The following is a 19723-nucleotide window of genomic DNA, read 5'->3' on the forward strand; positions in this document are numbered from 1 at the left end:
TGATAAAAAGTAGATCTGCAACACTCCTTCCATTCTGCAGAGCTATCTTTGGTGTGAAAGGTTATATTCTAGGAAAATATAGTATTAGACTAGTTTTCAGATCACCACAAAAAGCTAAATAAGTTCCTTGTTTGCAGTGCAAGATGATCTGGGTATGAAATGATGGAATACCTACTATTTTATGTGCAAATGCTACAAAAATTGTATAGTGCGAGCAGTGTACGTCGTTCTTGGAATGGGTTAAAAAAATAAAGAAATGTCTTAAAAAGACAATGGGAGCAGAACGCAGCGATACAAAGCTTATAAAATCATTTTTGAAGATGTTGAGAGCCGTGCGAGCCTTAGTCTTTTTGAGAGTATGTGTTAAAGGGAACAATACAATGTGCATGGGTACCGGCACTTTTAACAGAGAAACCGACTGTAATATTAGTAGAGTTTGGAGATGGAAAATAACGAAAATTTTTCCGTCAGAGGAGAATGGTGGTACTATGCTCAAGATGTCCAGTCTGATGGGATAGGAGGAGATACACAATATCTCACATTTTCATGGTCAAATCCTTTCTCGCTTGACTGTAGTAAGCCAGACAGTGAGAGTGTAGTAGGCACATTCACTTTCTTTGAACCCTCAAGTAATAATATAATGTGCCTCAAATGCGAGAAAATTTTATATCAGAAATTCATGACAAAAAAATTTGAGGTTACTGTAGTGGGCAACTTGAGTGATTTGTGTGTGTTGCTCAAAGTGTAAATTGGGATTTGTGGTTTTTAAGAGTAAATAAAGCAGCTGCAACTAAATGAACATAGACTACTGCTGTACAAAGGAGGATGAGTGTGCCATTATTACAGTGTCCATTTTGGACTATAATATTTTATTATTCCACCTATACAATAATTGAAAATCGCCTGTGAAAAATAAATAATGGAACAGCTGAAGACAACCGATGTCTGTGAAATGGAGGCACCAAGCAGTGGATAGGCATGTAAATGAGAAATTGGATGTGATGTCTCTAATTTGTAGTCGACATCATCCTATAACAGTTAAGCGAAAGAATTTCAGTTCCTCTTTCATTTTTTAAGATATTTCATTTCAGTTAAAAGTATATAAAAGACATGAGATGATTGCTGCATAGCTGTTATTTAAAAATGTGCTCAGAAATTTATTTGTCTTACTCTTCAGTTATCTATTGATTTTTCCCAAAATCTTGAGATTATCCTCAGTTAAATGTTTTACTAATGTCTGCAATCAGTCAAATGAACAAAGTGAAACTTTATAACGTTGTAGGAATGTAAACAGAGGCAAATTATTATGATAAAGACTTTTTTTTCATTTTAGATATGGATAGATGAAAGTAATAGATCTTTGTGAATTGAACTATATCATATCTGTACTTTCAGGGAAATGATATCATTCATGTGTATAAAAACTTTTCCAAAATTAATTTTGATAAAACATCAAAACTGTATGGAAGCTGTTATATCCAGCCATTAAAATATGTTTGGGGACGATGAGAACATGGAGAGGTATAACTCTTGCAATGTATTTTGTTAATATGTGTCATGATAGTCTTCATTTTTCTTCACAGAGAAATGTATGAAACGAGACTAAGGAGGGCAGAAACAAATTTGAGAAAACTTTCTGCAAGGCACCAACAGCTCTTACAAAGTTATAAATTGCATCTGCGCAGCGTCAGAGAATGTATTGAGAAAAATGCTGAGGTTCTTTCAGCATTTGTTCAAGATGCTTATGCACTGTTCGACAATGCGGAGGAATTTGAAGTAAGTTATTTAGGTATTATTAAATCTGAACATCCAAATTACATTTTTCTAAGTATTAAAATTTTTCTGTAAGTGGTTTAGTAATTAGTGTGGTCTTTCATGAGTTGTCTTTTCCATAGCAAGTAAAGAAAATTTGGTTTTTTAAAAATTGTCCCTAAGATCATGATATAACATGTAGCTAGTTAGTTCCTTGTTCCATAGATCAAATTCACAATAAACGTTATGATGTAGAATGTGTCAACATAGAAAATAAAAAGGGCAGTCAAATGAACACAAGACAGGTGGAACAAAAGTAAGTAAATTGTTTATTATTTCAGGGGTCATCACCAGAACTGTTAATTCATTTACCTCACTGTGAGACATGACTGTTAGTGCCTTCACAAAAAAAAAGGGTGCGTTGTTGCCGACAGAACCATGATTGTACCCATGCATGCACTTCTTCATCCAAAGCAAATCGTCGGTATGAATATCTTTCTTCAGGGCTCCAAAAATATGAAAATTGTACTTGGGGGGGGGGGGGGGGTGATGGGGACTGTATGGAGGAGTTGTAAGGGCATTCCATGGCTATGAATGTCATTCTTCAGGGTTCAAAAAATATGGAAATTGCATGGGGAGAAGTCGGGACTGTTTGGAGCATTTGTAAGGGCTTCCCAGCAAAAGTAATGCAGTGCATTTTCAATGTTATTGCAAGTACACTGCAGAAGTTTTGCTGGGAAACACTTACAAATCATCTGTACAGTCATGATCTCTCCCCCATGCAATACCGATATTTTTGGAGCGCTGAAGAAAGTCATTGTTTATCATCAACTTGCTTCGGACTAAGAGGTGCACGCCTAGTTACAATCATGGTCCTGTTGGCAACTGCAAACAGTTTTCCATGAAGCCACTGACCATCATGTCTCACAGTGGGATACATTTGTCAATAGGTTCGACAATTACTTTTGAAATAATAAACAATTTTATACTTCTTTTTCCACCTCTCTCTTTCTCATTTGACTGCCCCTTACATAGATAAAATAATATTAATATGGATACATGCTGGCCATTTACAGTATTTCTTTTACTGACTAATCATTGCTATTCAAGAATTCCTATATAGCACTGAAGGAGATATTAAGGAGAAACATCTTTACTACATTTGAAAACACTTCTGCCATCTGTCAGACATTTTATATCTGCGGGTAGATTGTCAAAGAGTTTCATATTGGCATATTTAACTCATTTCTGTGCTAAAGTTAGATTCGTTAAAGAGTAATTGAAATAATTACTCCATCTAGTGTTGTACTTATTAACATCTCTTTTACTCTCAGACTCAAATGGTTTGTTGATAACAAATTTCATAAGTGAATAAGTGTATTATGAGGCTAGGGTGTATAATGCCAGCTGCTTAAAGATATGGCTGCAAGATGTACACATGTGAACTCCACACATAATGTAATTGCTTTCTTGTATTCATTGTACACTTTTTGCATAAGCGAGGTGTTACCGCAGAATATTTTCCTGTATGACATCAGTGAGCTGAAATATGCAAAATACATTAACTTACTGACTAAAACATCCCAAAAGTTGGCAATTATTCTTGAGTTAAAAATAGCAACACACAAATGTTTTTGCAGGTATACTATTTGGTTTTTGCAATTTAAATTGTCATCAATATGCAAACTGAAGAACTTGCAACAATTTTCTACTCTGTTTATTACTTCTTATTGGTATACTATGTCAATAGGAGGTGGGATACCAGTACAAAGCTGAATGAACTGATTTTTTCAAAATTTAAAACTAGCCCATTTGCACAAAAACATTCAGTTACTTTCACAAAAACATCAGTTACCATTTTCTCTTCTGATGCTTCTTTGCTTGGCTTCACAACAATTCTTGTATTATTTGCAGACAGGACTAATTATGCCTCCTGATTGAAATGAAGTGGCAGATCATTAATATAAAGCAAGAACAGTAATGGTTCAATAATAAAATCCTGTGGGATTCCCACTATAATTACACCCCATGCAGATGATGTGGCATCCCTCTTTGTTTTTCTTGAACATACTGTGGTAACTTTGTGCATTCTCTCTCTTAAATAAGAATTAAACCAGGCATTTGTTGAACTTGACTCAGTAGAAAGACCCTTTTGAAATCCGGATGGTGATTGATTATGTATTCCATTACCACACGGGTGGCTGACAGCCTTGGAGTATATTACCTTCCCAAAAATTTTAGAAAATGTTGTAAGGAGTGACACTGGATGGTAGTTATTGACATCTGTGGAGTCACCCTTTTTTAGAGAATCTCAACAATGGCATATTTCACTTTTTCTGGAAAATACCCTGAGTTAATGATCCTTTACGTGACTAAGGACATTACAAATTATAGGACCATAACTTTTTAGTGTCTTTTTCATGATATTATCAATTGCATATGAACTTCTACATTTTAGAGTCATGATTTGAGATTAATTTTTAATTCACTAAATGTCCTCTGTATTGTCTCTTCAGTGAAATGTTTTGCTTTCTCTTCTAAACTATGTGCATCAATTTTTTCACCTATTTGTAGAAAGTAATTGTGAAAAATGTCTACTAAAGGCAAACTTTTAGTATGCTCCCATTCTCTTTAACAGAAATATCATCATCATCATCTATCACTTCTTTCTCTGCTTCTCCTTTAACAATACTCCACATAGATTTTATTCTGTTATTTGATCTCTCAATTTCGGACAAGGTGTGGATACTCTATGATTTTTACACAACTTTTCCTCATATGTTGCAGTACTGTTTATAATAAGAAAGTATTTCTTGATCATTACTATTTCTGACCATTTCATACAAGTCCTTTTTTCATTGTCAGAAAACTCTGATACGTGTATTGATCTGAGGTTTCTTTAATGATTTGCCATTATTACATTTAAGTATCTTCTTTAGGAAAAGTGCTTTCAAAAATGTATAAATCCTCATTAAGAAATATCTTAAATTTATAGTTAGCATTATGCTCATTGGAAACTTTACAGGAGTCAACATTATTTAACCTTTCTTTAAAATCTTCAGTAGTTTTGCCATTAACCAGCCTTACTGTTTCCTTAGACTCTTAGAACTGTACATGAAGCTGCTAACTTATAAAATGTGTCTAACAGTGCATCATGCTCTGACAATCTATTTACTGCCTAATGGGCGTGAGTCTCTAACTTCTGTTTGTTGAATCTGTACATTAGGTAGAAGGGTACTGGGCAAATTATAAGTGGCTTAGAGCACCTATAGATCATTTCTCCTGTCAGATTCTTTTAAGAAATTTATATTGTAATCAACACAGATTAATAATTTCTTCCTCCTGTCTGTCAGAGAGCACGATAATTCATCAAAATTTTTCATGAAAATTTTCCAATTACCCACTGGACCTACATACTGTAAAACTCACATATATTACATTCCCATTAATAATTCACAAGCACATGCTTCTATATCCAGATCTATGCAGAATTTACTTATTTCTGCAGTTTTGTACCTATTTCTCTTTGTATGAATGTGACAAATCCTTCTCTATCTACGTTGGATCTACATGAATATGTAGCTAACTTATAACTACTACACTAAGATGTATAATATGGGTTTATACCAAGTTAATGAAAGAACAGTTTGTGATTTATGAAATAATAGATAAATCCTGCAGTTTTAGCAGCCATGAGATAAAATTTTATGAAGTACATGTATGAACTATATTAGGTCTATGCTAAGAGGGAATAACTATGATTTTTTCACTAGAATCAAAGCAGTTTTAGTTGATATGTGGTTGCCAAGTACACGGACCAATTAATTATCATTGACATTAGATATGTACTCAAGCGAGTATAAACACATTATATCCGGGCTTACAGCTATGGAAGTATGACACTGCAATGAAGTAAATCAGGAATACATGTAACAATAGTGTTAGAAAATACCAAAAAATTGCAGTTAGGCATCAGTGTTCCAATAGTAAATTTATAAAGAGGCTAGAAGCCTTGTATGTAATTCCTTAGTTTTATTTCCCATGGAAAATTATATGTCATTTCATGTTTTATTTTTCTCATGGTTCAAATCAGTAGAGTCACTTACACAATTAATTTGAGATATGCCAATACAATTCTCTCACATCAGTGAAATACAATACATGTAACAAACAGATTATCTGATTGCAGTGATAGATTTTGCCGTACAAAGAGGTTTAGATTAGAGATTAGATTTACTTTCTTTCCAATTGATCCATAGCGAGGAGGTCCTCCAGGATGTAGAACATGTCAGAAAAACAACAATACATGACAAATATTTACAACCAAAACAAATAAGCTAATGTACCATTCCACAGGTCAAAGTGGAATGATCGTCATTTTTTTTAATGAATACTATGAAAGAGTCATTTTACAAATACTAATGCACTGAATTTAAAATAAAAAAGTTTATTTATTTATTTATTTATTTATTTATTTATTTATAAAGTAATAAATGTGTGAGGGAAACATTCCACGTGGGAGATATATATATCCTTTTGCCTTTACAAATGTCTGCTTGTGTGTGTATGTGCGGATGGATAAGTGTGTGTGTGCGCGAGTGTATACCTGTCCTTTTTTCCCCCTAAGGTAAGTCTTTCCGCTCCCGGGACTGGAATGACTCCTTACCCTCTCCCTTAAAACCCACATCCTTTCGTCTTTCCCTCTCCTTCCCTCTTTCCTGATGAAGCTGCCGTTGGTTGCGAAGGCTTAAATTTTGTGTGTATGTTTGTGTTTGTTTGTGTGTCTATCAACCTGTCAACCTGCCAGCACTTTCGTTTGGTAAGTCACATCATCTTTGAGGGATATATATATATTCTTGAGTTCACACCACATATAACACTTGCTGCACGTTCTTGTGCCCAGAAAACTTTAGCTTGGCTTGATGAATTATATATATTTTTTCCACGTGGGAAAAATATATCTAAAAACAAAGATGATGTGACTTACCAAACGAAAGTGCTGGCAGGTTTTTTTATATATATATATATATATCAACCTGCCAGCACTTTCGTTTGGTAAGTCACATCATCTTTGTTTTTAGATATATTTTTCCCACGTGGGATGAAAGTAAGCATAGTATGCCAGCTTTTTCATTTTTATATCCTCTATGTCTGACACAATTCACATTGCAAATAGAGATTTGTTAAGACGTTTCAGCAGTTCTGTGGTGTGCTCCTCCCAGTTGAATTTATTATCAAGCTGTAATCCCAAGAATTTAACACTGTCCACTTTTTCTATCTGCTTGTCATCATATGTTAGGCATATACTCGTGGGACGCCCCTTACAAGTTCTGAACTGCATGTAGTGTGTTTTTTCAAACTTTTGTGACAAAGAATTGCCTAGGAACCAGTGATTAATGTCCACAAATATTTTATTAGCTGATCTTTCTAAGACTACACTTGATTTGCTATTTATTGCAATGTTTGTATCATCGGCAAACAAAACAAACTTGGCATCTGGTAATGTTACTGATGAAAGGTCATTGATATACACGAGAAAAAGTAAGGGCCCCAAAATGGAACCTTGTGGGATCCCACATGTAATTAATTCCCAGTTGGATGTTGCCTGATAGATTGATACATGTCTCTTTCCTAATAACACCCTTTGTTTTTGCAGTGTTTCCTGTTACACTATAATATTCTAATTTACTTAAAAGGACATTGTGATTTACACAGTCAAATGCCTTTGACAAATCAGAAAATATACCAGTTGTCTGCAATTTTTTGTCTAATGAATTAAGCACATTTTCACTGTAAGTGTAGATAGCCTTCTCAATATCAGAACCCTTTAGAAATCCAAACTGTGACTTTGACAGTATGTTATTTGAGATAAGATGGTTATAAAGCTGATTGTACATTACTTTATCTAAAATTTTTGAGAATGCTGGCAACTGTGAAATTGGACGGAAATTTAATGCTATTTCTTTACCTCCTTTCTTAAACAGTGGCTTAACTTCAACATATTTCAACCATTCAGGAAATATTCCACTGATAAACGACTGGTTACACAGATAGCTTAATATGTTACTTAGCTCAGATCACATTCTTTAATTAACTTTGTTGATATTTCATCATACCCACTAGATGTTTTTGATTTTAAAGATTTTGTGATGGACATTATTTCTGCTGGGGTAGTGAGGCACAAATTCATATTATGGAAGTTACTTGAAATGTCTGGTCTGAGGTATTCCATAGCAGCATCTACCGAATCTTACAACCCCATATTTTCAGTAACAGTTATAAAATGTTTGTTAAAAAGTTCTGCAACACTATACACATCTGTCACCAATGTATCATTTACTCTTAATCCTATTTGTTCCTCTTCATGTCTGGTTACTGACAACATACCAGTTTTACTAAGAAGCATACCATGTAAAAGATGTCAACTGTATGATTAGAAAATTATGATTTGAAAATTAGAATTTTCTTTTCAGAAGCATGTCAATAGAATAGGTACATAATTAACAATAGTCCTGCTTTCTTTCCTTTTGTGATTTTATCCATAACAGAATATTTCACAATACATTTGACAGCATTATAAGAATTACAATTGAAAGTTTGTAGTGTACAACTAATGTCTTGTGCTGTTAAGTGTCTTAGTATTGTCACAGTGTTATGACCTGAAATGTTGCATGAAGTTGACTGTAATTTTAATAAACTGTTGCAAACTCTGTAATCTGTTAAATAATTTCCTTTTACCTTTGGAACAAAAACAGCTGAGTTACATAAGTTTTATGATTGTTTGAACTCTCTGTGTTAAATGAAATCAGTAGTGTCCTGTTGTTATACCTCAGGAAAAGATGTTTTCCTGCTGTTGTGGCACTAGACATGTTGCTGTCTTGCACCATAGCCATTTCAACGAGACCTATTCTCAACAGTTCTGGTAGAAAAACTTGGATCTGGAAAAAAAAAGTTTTATCTCCTTTGGTTCTCATTGGGGGTGCACTTCCTCAAATTTGAAACATGTTATTTATGTCTCCCTGTTTACTATGAAACAGTGAGTTTACAACCACCAAAGAAATAAATGGACGATTAAAAATAAGATCATACAATGTACAATAAAAAATTAGGATTAAATATGTAATGTGTTGAATATTGTTACTCACAACATATTGACACAGGGTACTTCTTACTACACAACAGAGGTCATAGTGGTTTCAGTAACTTTCATATAATTTAAGGATGAAGTTTTCGCTACAAATTATATAGCTGTACTATGCAGAGTCTGTGGGGGAGGTGGAAGGACTAACCTGGTTTGCCTTTGGCTACTGTAACACAGAGAAAGCAAAATGTATTCGTCATTCAGTGGCCATCCTGGATGCCGTATTTGATTTTTTTTTTCTTTTGTGTCTAATATTTCAAGTCCTGGAAGAATTTGATCTCTTGGTACTCAGTGAATTATTTTGACGTGAATGGAATATTTGTGGTTGGTGTCTGCACAATGCCTTGCAAAGGTGCAATCTGTTTCGCTTGTGGAATATGAGCTACACTCTTGACAAGTAGTTTTTTCTCTTCAGTTTTGTTCAATATGCAACAAATTACCAATGAGTGCCAGCACACATTTTTACTTGGCCAAAATTTGAGAAGTTATTTACTACATTCACATTGGCACCAAAATCCAGTTTTCTGCAAAGAGGTTTCCAATACCACTTCTAGGTTGGTTTGGTACATTGAGGAATAAACTGCTGTTGAACAAATTGGGAAAGTATCTTAATGGAGTTTACTTAAACAAGACAATAATGTAGTTGTGGGTTCCTTTGTATCGTGGTTCTTCTTTCTATTTTAGAGATAATACTGCTACACTCGTGTGTACTTGTCATACTTGTGCATTGAATGGTTGTCTTTGCATCCTTACAAAGCTTCTGAATTGAAGGGATTCTGAGGAGTCATCCTCCTTCTTCAAGAAACTTATTTTATTCAAAAGCACATATGAATGCTCATAACAGCCTTTCTCACTGTTACCTTACTTTCATTCACTCACTTTCTTAACTTTGCAAGAGTGAGTACTTCTCTGTTACACCATTATTTAACTGTTGTTGCTGCAGATTCACTTGTTCTATTTCCTCTGCACACTCTACTTCATATATTATCGATTCCATAATGATTGACCCCTGACTTTGGTCTCATATTCTGGTTACATTGCATGGCAGACATTGATATGTTGTACCTTGCCAGAATTGTGGCAATGTCTACATTTATTTTATGTGTGAATATTACATTTTAGTTGAAAAGGGGATGACATATGTAGTAATATTTAAGAGAAAACATGCTTTTTTGAGCATTATTTGGTGAGAGCCAACTTTGAGGTGAGGTGTCATAGGAACCGGACCATACATAGGAGAAAAATTTTCATTGTCCTTTTTAAAGATACAATCTTTTGCTGTTTGCAGGCGGGAGAATACTGTTGCAGCCACTGCAGTGGAGAAAGCGCAGGTGTAAAGCTTGAAACTTTGTTGATCACATCATATGTCATCAGTAATGAATACTTCCTATCTTAATAGTTTGTAGAGCAGTTACATTAATAGCTACAATCCGTGTGATGGAACATAGTTGTCATACCAGCATGCTGCCAGTTTTGTAAGACAAGATAAGTGCCTGTTCATCAGTGGAAGATGGCGACTTAGTACTAGTATTCCAATACAGCATTGCCACATTCAGTTGTTGCAGGTAGAGGGCAATAAAATGTGAAAATGCAAATCATCGCTTGATGTACAAGCAGCTGTCAGTAAATGAACAGTGAAAGGTACGATACATTTTAATAGTAAATGAAAAATCAATTAGCTCGAATAAATTTTGCAGGAAAGAATGATGAATGAAGTAAAACCTTCCTTAATCATTTTTACTGCTGTATTAAGAGTCACTGCTGCTGTTGCAGTTTTATGCTTGGCTCAGCAATGGTTCTATTGCTATGTCAAGACAATGGGCTCTTTGTGCATATGTTTGAAAGTTCATTCAAGTGACTCACTGAACTCCTCCACACATTTTGGGGAACACTTTCCTGAGCAGAGCGATACAACTGTAAAGCACCATTTATCTTAAAATTCTGTTACATTGTTCTTGACAAAAGCCCAAATAAGTTCAGTGACACTAAATTCATGATATGCCACAGGCAACCACAGAAGCTTAATTTCCAGTCCACTGAGTGCAATAAACTGTCTGGAAGGTTTTCTTGTGACCTGAAATGCGGTCATGCGTGTTCCAGTACGCCTGCTTTAGTAAATTCCTCATATGATGTTGCATTAGATGGAAGGTGTACATTATTGCTTTCCATCCATTCAATATTAGAATTCTTCTTCCATTTTACAGATTGCTTTTGTGATGCTAGATTTATCATTGTGTGGTGCAGAGCCTGGTTTATAACAACTGCAGATCTATTTGATAAATTTTTGAGAGTGCCCTTAAACCACTCTTCATAATGTCTGGCATTCATCTCGGAATAATAATCTGCACCTCCTTTTTGTCCACTGAAACAGAAGCCAGCATTTCACATGAACCCATTTTCATTCCCATTGTGGAACATTATAATCCTTTTTTCAGACCTGGATGCTGTTTGAGTTTCTCCATTCCATCCAGTTCATTCTTGAACACTTCCTCTGTGATAATTGTGTACATCTGCATTTACATCTACATAGACACTCCGCAAGCCACTGTACGGTGCATGGCGGAGGGTACTCGTACCACTACTTGTCATTTCCCTTCCTGTTCCACTCACAAATAGACCGAGGGGAAAACGACTGTCTATATGTCTCCGTATCAGGCCTAATTTCTCGTATCTTATCTTTGTGGTCCTTGGCACAATGTATGTAGGTAGCAGTAGAGTCGTTTGGCAGTCAGCTTCAAATGCCAGTTCTTCAAATTTTCTCAATAAGAACATTGCCTTCCCTCCAGGAATTCCCGTTTGAGTTCCTGAAGCATCTGTGCAATACTTACATCTTGTTCAAACCTACCGGTAACAATTGATGTCTTCCTTCAGTCCAACCCAGTTTGAATCCCAAACACTCAAGCAGTACTCAAGAACAGGTCGTGCTAGTGTCCTATATGCTGTCTCCTTTACTGGTGAACCTCTCTTTTGTAAAATTCTCCCAATAAACCAAAGTCGACCATTCACCTTCCGTACCACAGTTCTCACATGCTCATTCCATCTCATCACTTTGCAATGTTACGCCCAGATAGTTAAATGACTTGACTGTGTCAAGCAGGACACTAGTAATACTGTATCCGAACATTATAGGTTTGATCTTCCTACTCATCCCCATTAACTCACATTTTTCTACATTTAGGGCTAGCTGCCATCCACCACACCAACTGGAAACTTTGTCTAAGTTGTTTTGTATCTTCCTACAGTCATTCAACTGAAACATCTTACTGTACACCACAGCATCATCAGCAAATAACCACAAATTGCTGCCCACCCTGTCTGCCAAATCATTTATCTATATAGAGGACAACAGCTGTTCTATCATGCTTCGCTAGGGCACTCCTGATGATACCCTTGTCTGTGATGAACACTTGCTGTTGAGGAAAACATACTGGGTTCTATTTTTTAAGGAGTCTTCAAGTCACTCATATCTGTTAACTTGTTCCATATGCTTGTACTTTTTTAACAGCCTGCAATGGGGCACCATGTCAAATGATTTCTGGAAATCTAGAAGTATGGAATCTGCCTGTTGCCCTTCATCTGTAGTTCTCAGTATATCATGTGTGAAATGGGCAAACTAAGTTTTGCACAATGATCTGTGGACATGCAATTCTTAGTCTCAAGGAAGTTTATTATATTCAAATTGAGAATATGTTCAAGGATTCTGCAGCAAATGGAAGTTAGGGAAATTATAGGTCTGTAATTTTGCAGGCCCATTCTTTTACCTTTCTTGTATACTGGAGTCATCTGCTCTTTTTCCCATTCGCTTGGAACTTTGTGCTGGGTGAGAGATTCATGATAAATGCAAGCTAGGTAAGGGGCCAATGGCATAGAATACTCTTTGTAAAATCGAACTGGGATTCCATCTGGACCAGGTAATTTATTTCCTTTCAATTCTTTCAGCTGTTTCTCTATGCCATGTATGCTTGTTACTTTGTTGTCCATACAGGAGTCTGTCTGATTTAGGTATTCCGTGATTTCCCTAAATTGCTACAGGCAAATGCCAGGATGATTCCTTTGCAAGGGCATGGCCAATTTCCTTCCCCATCCTTCCCTAATCGAATGGGACTGATGACCTTGCTGTTTGGTCCCCTCCCCCATATCAACCAACCAACGTAGCTGCTCTAGACAGTATTTAGAAAATGTGTTCACAAGTATTTTGCATGACTGTCTGTCTGTACACCCCACCCCCCACCCCACCCAATGAATCTATATACATTCCAGTGTATACTCAGCAGGTTTTTGATGCATAAAGCAGTTTTTGTTCCTGCCATCCAAATGTACTGGAATGATTTGCTCTACACCAACTCTGATCATTGTAATAAATAGTCCATTCAGTGTTTTGCAAGTGTCTTATTTTCTACAAGAACTTGTCTCTCTTTCCTACTATTCAGTTCTTTTCCCTCAGTACGAGATTTTTTGTTGAACATTTTGTATCTGAAGCCCAATTTCCAAATAATATGCCAAAGGATTCTTTCATTCATATCAGTAAAGTCTCACACTTAAGTCTTCACTTTTCCAATATAGCTGCAATTGTAGGAAACTGCTTTTCCACATTGAAGTCATAGATTTTTCTTTTCATCTGATGTAAACTTCTGTCACCTGTTATAACTTTTTTTTCCTGATGCATGACATGAAGTATCTCTAGATTCTCTCAAGATCTTCTTCACTGTACTGAGACATTCATAAGTTCTCCTTACAGGCTTTGAGACAGAACTGCCTGTGCCCTCTTCTTTTTCAACCTCAAAGTAAGCACATTCACTGATTACAATGGACTTTTCACAACTCTGTAAATGGTACAGGGTTTCACACAAGTACAGACAACTAATTGTATTGTGACGACTGCTTTACACGAGTATCCAACAGTGAATGGAGGCACAGTTGTTTCCTATCTTATGGGAAGCTTCAATGTAAGCATTGCGTCAATGAACAATAAAGTTGAAATACTGCGTAGAGGGCCAGCATACATGAGCATGTGACAAATAATGATCAAAAACCAAATAAATGAAACATGTGATATTAGTTCTTAATGTAGATTATGGTGTACAAAATACACTGAAAAAAATCACAACACTGAAAAAGAGTTGTTCAACATAAACAAATGTTAGTATGCATGTTTGTACATCTGAAAAATGATGTCTATTCAAATTTCATCTGAATCACGAGTGGTGTTAGTAGCACCACTATGAAGATGCAAATCAGGTTTGCTTTAAATACATGCTGTAATGGTCGTGAGCATTTGTCACCTTTGAGATTGGACGTGGGGAGTTGGTGAGTGCCTTTAAGGCAACTTTGTCGCCATTGTCAGCACCTCATGAGTTTGAACAAGGTCATGTAATTGGGCTACAAGAAGCTGAATGTGATGTTGCCAAAAGACTTGACAGGAATGTAACCACAGTCCATGATTGCTGGTAGCAGTGGTCATGAGAATGTTCTGTCGGAAGAAGACCGGGCTCTGGATGGCGACATGGCAGTTTCAAGAGGGAAGACCATCGTGTTCACCATATAGCTCTGGTGCGTAGTACTGCATCTGCAGCAGCAATTTGAGCAGCAGTTGGCATGACAGTGACACAGTGAACTGTTAGAAATCGGCTACTTCAAGGACAGCTCCGAGCTAGATGCTCTGTAATGTCCACTCCATTGAACCCAAACCACCATCATTTGTGATTTCAGTGGTGTCAAGCGAGAGCTCATTGGAGGGCAGGGTGGAGGTCTGCTGTGTTTTCTGATGAAAGTTGGTACTGCCTCAGTGCCAGTGTGTGTTGGTTATTAGGTGGCCAGTTGAGAACCTGAAGCCAACCTGCATGCTGGACACACTGGACCTGCACTTGTAGTTAAGGTCTGGGGTGTGGTTTTGTACAACAGCACTAGCACTCTCGTGATTATCTCACATACCCTGACTTCAAATTTGTATGTCAATCTGGTGATTCGATGTGTTGTACTGCCATTCGTGAACAACAACCCAGGGGGTATTTTCCAACAGGATAACACCTGCCCACATACTGCTGTTGTAACCCAACATGGTCTACAGAATGTTGAAATGTTGCCTTAGCCTGCTCGATCAACAAATTTTACCTCCAATGAACACATATGGGACACAATCAGGTGACAACTCCAGTGTCATCCACAAACAGCATTAAAGTTCCTGTATTGACCAATCAATTGCTACTGGCAGGAAACTCCATCCCACAAACTGACATCTGGCACCTGTACAACACAATGCATGCATGTGTGCCTGCTTGCATTCAACATTCTGGCGTTACACAGGTTATTAATGTACCAGCAATTCACATTTGCAATGGCTTATCTTGTGCTTACAATCACCTGTAGTCTTACAATGTTAATCACTTAAATATGCTACCTAGACAATTATATTCCTGAACTTGCATTACTCTATATTAATTATTTTTTGGTGTTGCAGTTTTTTTCCTGTCATTGTATAACAGCTGTGAAAGGCAACAGCCATGCATGCTATACAAATTTACTTTACTTTACTCTAAAAATGTTTCTTCATTCACTGACAATGGTCACCACCAAAGCATTTACTTGCTGATTCTCCAGTTTAGGAAAGCAGTTGTGGATAGAATGTATTGGTGTTGATGAGTGCTGACTTATTTCATGTGTGAAGGATCATTTTTCATTGGTAGCATTGAGCATCACTATCAATTCTAGGAACATCAAAATGTCTTCAATTTAAAGCCTGTGTGGTAAATGTCCAACTTGTGAAGAAAAGTGGCAATTTTATCTTGCACTGTCAAAATATCCACCATATTTCCTTGCAAGCTGAGGTTAGGTGGATTTATTCTATAAAGAAATCCACAAGGTGTGCCACTTTTGATATAAATGTATAGGAGTGCTCAAATGAAAAGGTATGAAAAATAACCAAACCAGTTTGAATATCCATATGTTGCTTTGGGGTAACATAATGAGACATGTAGGGACAACAATGTAGCATCGTCACCTCTCTCTAAAAAATTCAAAGTTGTGCCATCAGCAGGCAAGGTGATGTTTACCGACATTTTTGACATCCAAGGTCCAATACTCATCGAATTCCTCAAGTACAGACAAACCATTAACAGTGTTGTGTACTGTGAGGCACTTTGTAGCCTATTCAAGTCCATCAAAAACAAACCGCCTGGGATTCTCGTGGAGGGAGTGATTGTGTTCCACAATAACGCTCATCCATATGTCTCCAAGCCCACACTAGTGAATGGCCAAGTTCAAGTGGGAGCAGCTTCAAAATTTGTCCTATAGCCTGGATGTGTTTCCCTGCAACTTTCATGTGTTTGGTCCACGAAAAAAAATATCTCAAAGCGAAGCGCTTCAACTCAGACGTTGAACTGAAGGACACAGTGGAGTACTGGCACCTGTCACATTCACAGGAATTCTGGGAACAGGAAATCCTTCAGCTCATGAAACAGTGGTATAGTTGTGCTCAGTCCTCTGGTGATTACTTTTGAACAAAGAGTTCAATTATATGCACAATATTATTTCGAACCTTTTCTTTTGAATACCCCGTATACACTGAAGTGACAAAGAAACTGGTATAGGCACGCATATTCAAATATAGACACATGTAAATAGGCAGAATACAGTGCTGAGGTCATCAACGCCTATATAAGACAACAAGTGACTGCTCTTTTATAATCATAAAAAGTATTTTAACATGCTAGCTACATTTATTACACTGCAATGTATAATACAAAGTACACTAACTGAAAAGCACTGCTTATAAATGATGTTGCATTAACGAGCTGCTTTAAGAAAGAAACAGACATCTTTTTTACACCTTAAAAACGGGGGATGGAATGGGATTTTGGACTTCCATGTGGATGACTACAGATGATTTCTAAAGCCTTCTAGAGGTGTTTGGGGGACACACATAAAAAAAATCCGCCATAGCTTGCCAGTTTCTGCTTTCTCGTATTAGCAATGGCACCTCACATCCATAATTCACTACCAATTCTTCGAACAGTGGACAGTGATTACTTAACTTCATAGTATCATACTAAATACATGTGTGACTATAAGATGTGAAAAACTCAAATATTTGTACCTAATAGTATCCCTGCAATTGTTTCAGAGTGAAGCAAATCCAAAATCTTTGGCTTTTAAATTTTATCAAGAAGTATTAGATTTTCCTTCACCGAAGGATACAGCTTGGCTTCGTCTGTATAAAGGGGTTTTTTCAGCAACGCAGCAGATGACTCAACCTTCACCTTTCTCCTTACCTTGAATCAAACCTATATGTGGACATGATTCTTTGCTTGGTAGGTTGAAAAAGTCTGCCACAAAGAGTTCATGACAAAGAATTACGGGAATGGGTTGGAACAATGAATCAATGCATACTAATATTTGGAAGGGGAGTGCTGTCATGGGCTAAATGTCTAGATCAGGCATGTTCAGGAGGTGGCTTGAAAAGGACGTGCATTGTGATAAAACAGGCAGGCAGACAGCGACATGTAGTGCAAAGTGTGTGCTGCCTTTTGATGTGTGACCTGATGTTAAATTTATTGTAGTCTTGATCTCAAGCAGATCCATTCATCACGATCTGGTGATGTCAATATTTTCTTTTTTTATCTAAATGAGAATAGTGTAAAAAATACGTTTCATACATTTCTGTAATCATTCCTCCCGCCCTAAGTTTTCTTGACTTTACAAGCTCGCAACCATGAGTATACTAATGTTTGCCTAAATCATAGACATGTGTGTGCAACTTTTATTCTGCAGTGAAAAGGCTGGCTTGAAGCACATGTGGAATTCAATTGTGTCCTTATTGTGAAGTAATTTTTAGAGTTTAAGCTCTGTTGCACTGCAACTGCAAATAAGAAAGAAACTTACACACCCACTTTTCTTATCAACTCAACTATTTGTGTTCAATAATAAGTGAAAGGTAGTGCTGTAAATTTGCTATTTCTTACCCAATAGTTGGCTTTTGAATAGGAAAAATGTCACTCACCTGCTTCTGTTCCACGTCCAAAAATCCGAAATAGATTGAGAAGGTAGGAAAGTCGGAGGCAGTAACAGTGCATTCACTTCACATATTTGTGTACTTTTTGGAGAGCAGGCTGACGAAAGGGGAACAGTGGGCAAGGCAGATAACTCAGTTAAGCCTAAAATGGGCGTGCTGCACCAAGCAAGTTGCTAGCTGTGGCTAGTTGTCATCGCTAACTATGTGCACATTTCAAATAATGTTGTTAATACATTCACTGTGGCTTTTGCTGTGTGGCATCATGTGTTAATGCTCTTATTTGATAACTTAAAATTAGTCCAGTGTGGTAGTGATGTTGATTTTTAAAACAATTCAGTTTTGCAACTGGACCATAATCAAACACCCTTCCTGTTTTTACCACCAAGAAAATTTCATTCATTTTACCCCTCAGGGGGTAACAACCCATGCTCTCCTCCCTCTGCCCCCCTCTCCCTCCCCCCCCCTCCCCCCCCTCTGACTGAATCAACTCATAACTGATCTAATGCCCTTGGTGTTAGAGTGTTCTTAGGCATATACTTTTAATCTTTTGCTAATAAATGTTTTTCTTCTTCCTCCTCCTCCTCCTCCTCCTCCTCCTCCTCCTCATCATCATCATCCTCATCCTCAATCTCTGAGTTGTTTTGCCCTTCCCACACACATTCGTTATTGTTCAGTTACGCAATTGGAACTGAAAACTCCGTCTTTAAATACAGTGAAAATGTGTGAAATAGTGGTGTGTAGTATATAATACTCTATTGCCAATATTTTGTTGTTAGAATTCTGTATTTAGACTCTAGCCTATTTGGTTTATTGTCCATATTAACCCATAATCTTTTATCTAGTACTCCTCAAATGTGTCATAGCATCACTTGATTTCTTTATGGTATATTATAAGACCATGATGTATTTTAAGTTACCACTAACTTTCTTTGGTGGTTGTAGAGTTTTTGTTTTATAGTACACGAGAAGACATGAATAACAGCTTTGAGATGATAACACTACAACAACGGCCTGTAACCAGACATTGAAATTGTGTAAAATAAACTAAAATTTTGTGGAGCACAGACAAAAATGCATTTCCTTGCGTAATTATACATCCCTACTTTTATGATTCTTCACTGCCTGACAAAAAAAGTGAAGTACACAGGGGAAGAGGAGAAAACAAAATGATGCTTCATGGATTGAGAGTATATGTGAAATTATTTCAGTTGTTACAATTATTAGTCAGATTTACAAAGAACTTGGCAGTATGGTCCCACTTATCAGTATGAGGTTGCACCTCCTCCATCCTGGATGCATGCAGTGAGTCAGTTGCGAAAGGGTGCCATAAAGCTGTTGTATCCTCTCCTGAGACAAGCTAGCCCACAGCTGTGGCATCTTGCTGGCCATAGGAGTACCTCAACATCACACAGATAGGACATAGAAACAGGTACAATGTGTGGACGAACACTGTCCTGTTAAAAAATGGCACCACAAGACAGTCACATGATAGGTAATATATGAGGATGCACGATGTCCTTGATGTACTGTTGTGCCATAAGTCACTAACAGCTGTGACCTGTGATCATGCCTGATGGCTCCCCATGCCATGACAGCAGGAGTAACACTGCTGTACTTCTCGAAGACATTAGAAGAGTGAGACCTCTCCCAGGGTAACCTCCTTACTCGCTGATGATGGTCGTCCAGGGTAGTGCAGAATCATGATTCATTGCTGAACACAATGTGAGACCATTCTTCAGCAGTCCATGCTTTCTGGTCACAACATCACTCTGTATGCAGCCATTTGTGTTGTTGCCTTAACAGCAGCCTATGCATGGGACAGT

At 37.0% G+C, this 19723-nt stretch overlaps 1 protein-coding gene across 2 annotated transcripts in view; it reads left to right on the forward strand.

Annotated features, from left to right (window-relative positions):
• Positions 1 to 19723, forward strand: part of LOC124556655 (carnosine N-methyltransferase) — a 191714-nt gene that overhangs the window by 15350 nt on the left and 156641 nt on the right. For both annotated transcript variants that reach the window (XM_047130624.1, XM_047130623.1), the window contains exon 3: positions 1584 to 1776. In XM_047130624.1, coding sequence (XP_046986580.1) covers positions 1584 to 1776 — 193 coding nt within the window. The remainder of the gene's footprint in view (positions 1 to 1583; positions 1777 to 19723) is intronic.

Source organism: Schistocerca americana, chromosome X (assembly GCF_021461395.2).
Source record: "Schistocerca americana isolate TAMUIC-IGC-003095 chromosome X, iqSchAmer2.1, whole genome shotgun sequence".
NCBI classification, from domain to species: Eukaryota; Metazoa; Arthropoda; class Insecta; order Orthoptera; family Acrididae; genus Schistocerca; species Schistocerca americana.